This window comes from Juglans regia, chromosome 11, assembly GCF_001411555.2.
Source record: "Juglans regia cultivar Chandler chromosome 11, Walnut 2.0, whole genome shotgun sequence".
In the NCBI taxonomy this organism is placed as follows: Eukaryota; Viridiplantae; Streptophyta; class Magnoliopsida; order Fagales; family Juglandaceae; genus Juglans; species Juglans regia.
The window spans coordinates 31,895,727-31,905,327 of record NC_049911.1 but is presented as its reverse complement, the minus strand read 5'-3'; the positions used below and the strand labels follow the sequence as shown (position 1 = coordinate 31,905,327).

Genomic DNA, 9,601 nt, shown 5'->3' with positions numbered 1-9,601 from the left:
ACTTAGTTGAATGAAAGTAAGATGAAAATAAGATAGTAGTATGGTGTATAGAATTTTTCATGTTATATACGTGGCATATTTAAAGAGCTATTATTTAAGTTGGTAGACTATGAAATCATTTAAAATTCACTATTTTAATAAATAATGATAAGATTTAAAATAAAGAATTACGATTAATCTAGAAAGAAAGAGAGAAATAACACTGCTAGTGTTATTCAAATAATTTACAAACAAAAACTCAAAGAATACCATTGGGATGGCACTGATTATTTTGTTTGGTGTTACAAATTAGCAACAATGTCATTGGAATTATGAAAGTTTGCACAACAGGATGGTTGATTATAAAACATAAAATTAAGAACAGGTGCAAATAATACATGGTGGAGTGAGGATCGCTAGATCTTGGTCCCTACTCTCGTATTTAGTACTGTGGTCTCAAAGTACAGGGGCCAAAAAAAGGGGTGGTTGTCTTAGTCGTTTAGTGCCTTGAAACCCAGTTCTATATTGACTAGACAGCCTTATTTGTGACATGTGAGAGAGACTGCGCGTGTGGATTTCAACTTTTTTTTAAAAAAAAAAAAAAGAAAGAAAGAAATATTTCCTCTCTCTTCCTTTCGAGGTTTCTATAAGACCTCTGTTTCTGCTCAAGAACTCACACATTGGCATCTCTGCTTTTTCTCTGTTTCATTCTCGCTGTTAACCTCCCTAATCTGTTCTTCCTTAAGCTTCTTGAAAACCTTGAGGTTTCGTATTACTCTTCAATGGGTTTTCTCAAAACTTTTTAATTGGACTTTCCTTCCATTTCCATCTTCTTGCAGTAGTCTATATCTACCAGAAGTTGATGGTATTTTTTCCGGTGTTTATGCAGGGTTGAATATAGAGAAAATGACTAAACAGAATGTGTTGGTTTCTGATTGCACGTCGCGTATTGGCATGGTTGGACTGGGCGGGTGGAAGGCATCATTGCTCCCACCAGCGATTCCGGAAACCCTGGCTGCTCTTGGTGGGCATATTTCTATGCCCCAAAAGAAGCTCTTGAAGAGGCTTGAAACTGGAGGAGGAGCCCGGGTCACTGCCTGGGTTGATTCCATGAGAGCTTCTTCGCCTACCAGAATCAAATCTACAGCTTCTCTGCCTGAAACAGAAGAGCGAAGTTCTTGGATTGTAAGTGTCAGGCTTTCTCCAGATTGTATATTTCTTTCGCTAATGGTACTAGTGCGTTATTAGTTTTCATACAAGTTTCTAAAGTTGGTATGCAATATTTTTTTTTTCCTTCAATCTTCGGGCACAGCTCCGTCATCCATCAGCGTTAAATAACCTGGAGCAGATAATCTCAGCTTCCAGGGGGAAGCAGATTGTTATGTTTTTGGATTACGATGGTACCCTTTCTCCGATTGTCCAAGATCCAGATCGAGCATTCATGTCGAGAGAGGTTTGTTCTCTGTTCCAGTAAATAATTTCCGATGTTTTCTAAGTTTTTTTTTTAATCTACATTTTGTCATTGTTCCAGATTTGGTAAACTTAATTAGCTTGCGTTCACGTGTTCTTCGATTTTTCTTTAAAGCAGATGAGAGAAGTTGTAAGGGATGTTGCTAGATACTTTCCCACAGCCATAGTGAGTGGGAGATGCAGGGATAAGGTGCATTTTCCCGAACTACAAAATTGCCCTAGTTTTCTAGGCGGTCATTAATTTATCTGCGAAACTTCTTGATATATGACTTATTCGATTTTGTTTCCCGTTAATCAAATTTTCAGGTTTATAGTTTTGTAAGATTAGCAGAACTTTACTATGCGGGTAGCCATGGGATGGACATAAAGGCACCATCCAAACGCTCAAAATGCCACAAAGTGAGTTGTAATCTGTACCAATCTACCATCAAAATTTTAAAAGAAAAGAAAAACAGTTCCTTTTTTCCAGCTTGCTCTTTTAATTCGTTGTTTCTAATTTTTTGTCCCAACTTTTAGATGATTCAGGGAAACAAGAAAGTCATCTTCCAAGCTGGAACCGAGTTTCTACCCATGATTGACGAGGTTTATTTCCTTTTACTTCTCCGGCCGATCTTTCCTCATGATCAGTACTTAAAGACCAGACATAAAAAAGGTTATATGTCTATATGAAGGACTAAAAGTGTATGTTTTTCAGGTGTACAAAGTCTTAGTAAACAAAACAAGTTCCATCCCAGGAGCAAAGGTGGAAAACAATAAGTTTTGCCTATCCGTACACTTCCGCTGTGTCGAAGAAAAGGTACAGCCGAAAATCTCTTAATTTGATCAATTTTCCCCTCCACCCACCTATCTATAATAGAAGACTAATCTGTGTTTGTGTGTGTTTGTCAGAGATGGGCGGCATTAGCAGAGCAAGTTAAGGTGGTGCTCAGTGCGTATCCACAACTTAAATTGACTCAAGGGAGGAAGGTACGTACCCCTCGTAATTTCTTTATGTAGCTAGTTCTGATCATGATGTTTCTATTTCAAAAGGAAACAGAAGATGATGATGATCGACGCAAAAAACATTCTGTGAATTTTTGTAACGTTCAAAGTTTTTAATAGAATGTTTATATGCCTGACTGTTTAAAACAGGTCTTAGAGATCCGTCCAACCATCAAATGGGACAAGGGAAAAGCCCTTGAATTCTTGCTGGAGTCATGGGGTGAGTATGGAAGCAACTTCTAATTTGAGCAAAAGGCTGGAATCCATGACAAAAAGAAAACGATAATTCTTGCTAGTTCTCATGATCGATGTATTTGATTATAAATTATATATAATGGCCGTACTAGTACTCCATTATATATAAACTCTTAATCAAATACACTATCGTCGAATTTTAAATGACTGGAAGTACATTTTGATTTCGATTCTGACAATCTGCATCTTTAAGTACTTAATTTGGAGCAAAAAAAAGTAAATGAAATGACTAATTAATTTCTCTATAATATAAAAGGAAAAAAAGATCCTGATATCAAAACAAAGTTACTTGCAAACGAGATCAAGATTTATAATTGCGCGCACTACATCGCTCGCATTGCAAATAGGTAAATAAATAAACAAGTGCGTGCGTGTTGGATAATATTATTTCTTTTCATGGTAATCATGTTGTCTTTTCATTATATGCTTGGTGCATGGCGCATTTGAAAATAAAGTTCGGGGTTAACGAAGTGTGTGTATATATATATATATAATAAAGCTGGTTTATTGTCCAATATTATTTCTAATTGTTCTGGTCAATGCCTCTCTTTAGGATATGCAAATTCTAATGATATTTTGCCGGTCTATATTGGAGATGATCAAACGGACGAGGATGCATTTAAGGTATATTTCTATCGAGTACGATCTATATATTCTGATGAGTGATCTATTAATTTCTTTTATTATGCCATGCAGCTAGCGCGCAGGATGCTAACCTATTATATATTTTGTTTACATTGGATGCTAATTAGGTTTTGCGTGCTAGAGGTCAAGGGTTTGGGATCCTTGTTTCTAGAGTTGCAAAGAAAACAAATGCCACTTATTCCTTGCAAGAGCCATCTGAGGTACGTACGATCATGATTTAATTATATATCCAAATTATTAAGATAAAGTTTCATCATGTGTTTTATCGATCGATATTGTTATTTAAAACTTAATAAGATCAAGATAAAAGATTAATTAGTTTGTATTTTGCATGTTATAATTATAAGCTTCATACATATATAAATTTCGTTGCTAATTAATTATTTGCAGGTGAAGGAATTTTTGCGGCAATTGGTGGTGGAGTGGAAAAGACTGTCGCTGCAAGGCTAGGACAATAATATATAGGGCCGGGGTGCAAATATGTAAATTAATAATTATTGATCGCATAATTTTTGGGGTGGGATTAATTTTCGATAGCTATCTGCATGTATGTTTATGAACTCCTTTTATAAGTACATCTTGAGAAAAAAATTGCAAATGTACGTACGTATTTTCTTGTTTAGAGACTGTAAGTGATTATCAAATTAATAGGAATCTTTCGTAATTTTGGAAATTGTTCAAATACTCTCTCTCTCTCTCTCTCTCTGTGATACATGATATATATATACATGCACCGGCAAATATGCCATGCCCATTTTCATGCGTACGTACGTGCATGTATGAGATCGCCTACTCGTACAAACCTATAGACGTCGTAGATCTGGCTACCGAAAGTCTCAAATTAAAGAATATGTTGCAACTTGTGATGATCAGCTAGCTAATATTTAACACGTGCACGCCAAACGGTTCAGAATCTTCTGCAATAATTAAAGCAACTAATTCATGAGAAGAAGGTAATAACCATGGTTTCTCATGTTAAAATTAGCTTAATTTCTTGATCATTTAAAGGGCAGTATACGTACCATACCCGTCAATTGTTTTCCCCTTCAGAGGGACGTACAAAGTGTTATTTAATTTAAGAGCTGATCATAAACTACAACCAATAAAACGACATTTTACAAGTACAGCTAGCCAGTATATATATATATATATATATATATATATATATATGCAAGCAGTAGCAGCTTAACCTCATTTGTAATAGATAGTTGTAAAATAATTATAAAGGATCATACCTTTATCATACTCAATTACAGTCATTAATTGATGCATTTTAAATGGTGTCACGAGTTAACCACTTAAAAAGTTACTAAAAATGTAATACATAAGTCGACCCATGAAAATAGTAAAAGTCAAGGTGGAAGACGATATTTTTTATAGTTTAAAATTATGTATAGTTTTAGCAAGTTGTTTTTAGTTTTGAATACATGACTAATGACTCATGCACAAGCACATGATATAGACAGAACTTGGAGAGAGACCCATGCATGGTCCCATATATCCCATTCCCCAAACCATGGAGGGTATTGAGGAAGGAAGAATTACTATATTCCGTTTCTTTCTGATTCAGTCAATAGCATTTGTCTATTTCATTTGGGGGGGAGCAAAACCAGGTCACTATCTGCAAACGGGAGCCTTCACTCATATATATATATATATATATATATATATACATAAATATATATATATATAGATCGATGAGTAGTGGAGTACTACATAAAAACTCCTGAAATTATTGTGTTCATGATCATGTGCATGCATTATTACTAGTGTCTAGTGATCAGGACGTACGTACCACATGATCATTTTTTTGTGCATTCCCAGGCCAAGTGTATATAATTGGCCCCTTAATTATATATTTTCTTAGTTGGTTTTTACAGCTACTTAGCTATTAACTACGTACGTGGATCAGACTATATATATTTCGCAGTCAACCAATAGAATTATGTGAATTCTCAAACTCGCTTATATATATATATAAAAAGGGAAAAAAAAAGTGCATTCTTGGACTGAGTCATGTTTCACCCGCGGCCATGCACCTTGTTCGATCTATGATGAATGATCATCTGGACAACTAGGTTAAATTAATCTCAATCATGGAGGGCATCTCTAACAGTTGTAAAGGGCCTTAATCAGAGCATGGGACGGATCAATGGCACACACTAAACTACGTACGTATATTCTCTCTTATCAAAGTCTTATATATATAGTTTTGTTATCGATTAGTTCTAGAAACCCAGGAGCATGTCCATTTGAATTAAGGTATACTGGTGAGTTGATTAATTAATATTGTTATTATCTTCCCGACCGAATGCTACAAATATTTAATCATGTGACACTGATCAATTACCAAAGCGATGCGCGCGCGCCCTTGAGGAATGCATGCATTATTTAGTACTACGTACATGCATGTTTGATCTGATCAAGACCCTGAAACATAATTACCTACGTACGTACGTACATAAATTTGGCAAGACTTGGCGTGTATAAATTAACAAAGTGGGAAAGCAAATTCTATATATTGCAATGCATGTAAATGACATCTAGCCTACTTTTGACAAGTATATCTGCCTTATGTACGTTGTCTTATTGCCGACCGAAACACATGATCATGATCTATATATAAATATATATATATATATATATATATATATATATTCAAGTACGTACGTGCAATACTTATATATTGATAAGATGGTATAATTTTGTGGCAAGCTGGCTACTGATTTAAATATGTACCTAATTGCATGGAGTCGTCTCTGTAATCATCATAATTAATTAGTATATTGAATTCATTATTGTATAAATATTAGGTTTTTTGGGGGTAAGTACCCAAGAGAGGAGCTTTGATTAATGAGTTATTATATTCTCAGACGTATGTAGAGCACACAATCCACATCGCTTAAATTGGAAGATTTCATTTATAAGATTTAAATTTTAAAATCTATCTTTAAAATTAAATTATATCATATAAATATTTTACTATGTATACTCTACGTACACACCGATTTAATAATATAATTATAATTGATTAATTATATATTGGTTGGCAGCTGCATGCGCCCTATTGGATCACGGAATGTTGACATCTTCATGCTGATAAATTGTAGTTAGTCACGTGCAATACATAGATTATTCGCATGCCTAAGCATCTTATATATTCACAATAATTTTCACCCTAGCCAACTTACAGCCCATTGTATATGGCAGGCCAGGATTGGATCATCCCACTCAAATAATTGTTGAAAAGAACTTCTGAAAACCGGCGTGATTAGGAGATTTGAGTCAATATTTATTTAATTAAACTCAATATTGTATGGACTCATGAATTGTTAGAGATAAAATCAAATCAAACTCAAATCAAGAATTAGATTTGATTATATAGGTAATATTATCCTTACCAAATTCTTGATTAGTGTTTGATTTAATTTTATCGATCTCTACCACGCATGCGAACTCTTAACTCTCAATCCCATATCCTTCTCGCTCCTCCCAAACATATCACGCTTTACTCTCGGGCAGGAATATGGATACAGAGCCACGCGCTGCAAATAATTAATTAGCCTGTGTTAGTAAATATATATATATATAGGAATAATGTTATGTTGTAGGTCTAATTTGGGTAGTCCATTATTATTAATTATTAGTACTTTTTATCTGTTTTTTACTTTTATTTATTATTAACTATTTATTATAATTACTATTTAATATTTTATTATTACTTCTTCATTACTATTTATATATATAATATCTAAGCTGCTGATCACCTCATGACTATTCAAACGCAACCTGAATTTCGTGCTCCCAAGTATACCGATAAGTGATTTGTTTTAATTTACATTAGTATGTTTTTAAATATATATATATATATATATATTAAAAACAATATAAATGCTTAAAAAATAAAGCAAATAACCTATATCAGTACACTTGGGGTCACGGGATTCGGACAGTACCCTAGCAACGCCCATATATATAGAGATATAGAGAGAGATGGAACCATGTATAGAGTACAAGAACATAAATAGTAATACTTACCTAATTTATTAAGGTCCCGTTTAAATGTTGATATGGTCTCATTTTATTTCATCTTAACATCTAAATATCATTTAAATATAAATATTTTTTAATCTCAAATCTTAACATTTTCATCTAATTATTAAAAGTTTTCTAAATTTTAAAACAAAACATAAAAAATAATTGAAATTTTTCAAAACTTAAAACAAAAATAATATTAAAATTTTATAATATTATAATAATATTTTAACTTTCTAATATATTTTTTATTCAATTTTTTCTCACCAATTTTCTAAAACCTTATAAAACATCTTAACTAAAACAATTTCTTTATTTTTTACAAACTATTTTACTGCGTACGTACGCGTAGTATACTATTTATATATATATTTTTATCTTGTAATCTTATTTCATCACAATTCCAAACAAAAGTGACATGACAGTGGATGTTCCAATAACAGGCTGCTGAAATGTACGCTACGTCCATTCACCAAAAGAAGAGTTATATCTCACGCGCAACAACTATCAATCATTTCCGGGCTCGATCTTTTCAGCATTAGGAGAACTAAAACAAAGAGCCTATGCTTTTGAACTAATTACAAGCAAATGATAAACTGATTTAGGTAATATGGTGATTGAAATATTCTCTTAATTAAGTATAAACAAAAGACCCACAAGTATAAGATGGCCCCTAAATGAATGAGAACAAAACTAGCTACTGATCACAGAGAGAGAGAGAGAGAGAGAGAGAGAGAGTAGCATTACTCCCAAAACGGATCGATACAGTGTTATACACCATTGGGGCACCTAGATTCGAGAGAGCCCACTTCCAAAGACTAAAAAAAATCAAGTTGCTTTTTGAAGGTACCAATTTTCAAGATAATGAGTAATTTCAGAGGGTTAGGTGATGAAAGGGAAACCCACTACTAGGTGAAGAGGAATCCATGGTTGTGAAGGAGTTGGAATCCACTTAAAGTGCTTGAATTGAAGTAGACAAGGGATTTTTAATAGGAAAATCGAACATGCTTCAAATCCATGGAAAACCCCTGCCTCCTTTATACGTGTAAAGAAAGGTTCCACTAGATTCAATCCATCATTGGTGCCTGAAAGAAAAATAAACTATTCTTCAACCTCCAATGATTGGTGGAAAAGGGCACTTCCTGAGGACTGTAAACTCTAAATTTCACCCTCTCCACACTTCAGTACTACAGATCTCGTTGAAATCATTATTGATAACATAGAAGTGTGAAAATAAAAAATTAGATATATATCCTCTAAAGTGGGCCTTTTTGAGGCAATTCATCGATAATATATTAATTACCAGTAGAACATCTTTTGCTCGCAATGAGTGCACGACTGATCAGAATAATGTAGAAAACAAATTAAACTGGCGAAAAAGAAAAGATAAAAAAAGAAAACAAGTGACACCTATTAATCTTGATATATGATCCATAGCATGATCAATAACAATGTCCCACAACCCAGCGAGTTGCATCTTGATAATGTCTATCATTAAGGTGAAACTTTACCAAACCCTTGATTTTTGGAACTAATTAGGTCGAAATCCGTGCTTGTTAAGTCTTGAAACTTGAAATATATATACATATATATATATATAATCTATTGATACACATGTGAGCTGATTGATATTAATTATCTGCTACTTTAACGTTGGAGGATATCAAATTAACATGATCATCTCCCAATAATTAAAACCTAACGCTCAAATTTAATTGATCTTTGCGACTATATCGCCCATATATACAGGCATACCTGAAGTATTTTTTTTTTTTTTTTAATTTTAATAGGGTAAAAGCAGCAGTTAATTAACCGCTTACCGCACCCACATTATCGCAATGCTTCCACTAACGCAATTCTTATATATGGTATTGGTAGAAAGTTGGGTATAATTTTCCGGCCTAGGTACAACGAGAATTAATGCATGCCTTCGTTCGATTGTACTATTATGATAATTGGCTCTTAATTAACGTGATGTCGCACTCTGCATGGGAAGAATGCATGCAGCTGATTACGAGCTGAATGTGAACGCAGGGGTCTTCACAACACACACGTTCAACGTAGAACTCAGGATCAATATCGGGCTTGAGCGAGACAGAGAAGATGCCAGCTGTGAAGTCAAGAACAAAGGACAACGATGAGGACAACCAATATACAAAAACTCAAGCAGAAAGAACAACACGTACGGCCTGTTCGTGTTGTTGCGGATCGACAGCTTAAGGTCATTCTCTGGCCG

General features: G+C 34.0%; 1 protein-coding gene across 1 annotated transcript; it reads left to right on the top strand.

Annotated features, from left to right (window-relative positions):
* Positions 1 to 660: 660 nt before the first annotated feature.
* LOC108998853 (probable trehalose-phosphate phosphatase D) lies at positions 661 to 4,003 on the top strand. Its single transcript, XM_018975583.2, has 12 exons — positions 661 to 743; positions 869 to 1,164; positions 1,292 to 1,432; positions 1,568 to 1,639; positions 1,756 to 1,848; positions 1,966 to 2,031; positions 2,144 to 2,245; positions 2,338 to 2,415; positions 2,581 to 2,650; positions 3,239 to 3,309; positions 3,438 to 3,530; positions 3,721 to 4,003. Exons 2-12 carry the CDS (start codon positions 886 to 888, stop codon positions 3,778 to 3,780), a joined length of 1,125 nt encoding a protein of 374 aa, XP_018831128.1. The 5' UTR covers positions 661 to 743; positions 869 to 885; the 3' UTR covers positions 3,781 to 4,003.
* The last annotated feature ends 5,598 nt before the right edge of the window (positions 4,004 to 9,601 follow it).

Bases quoted from the DNA above. Each gene is read 5' to 3' on its own strand.
- LOC108998853 (XM_018975583.2), top strand. From the start codon at position 886: ATGACTAAACAGAATGTGTTGGTTTCTGATTGCACGTCGCGTATTGGC. The intron at 1,640-1,755 runs GTGCATTTTCCC...TCAAATTTTCAG, and splicing joins GTGGGAGATGCAGGGATAAG to GTTTATAGTTTTGTAAGATT. The intron at 1,849-1,965 runs GTGAGTTGTAAT...CCCAACTTTTAG, and splicing joins AACGCTCAAAATGCCACAAA to ATGATTCAGGGAAACAAGAA.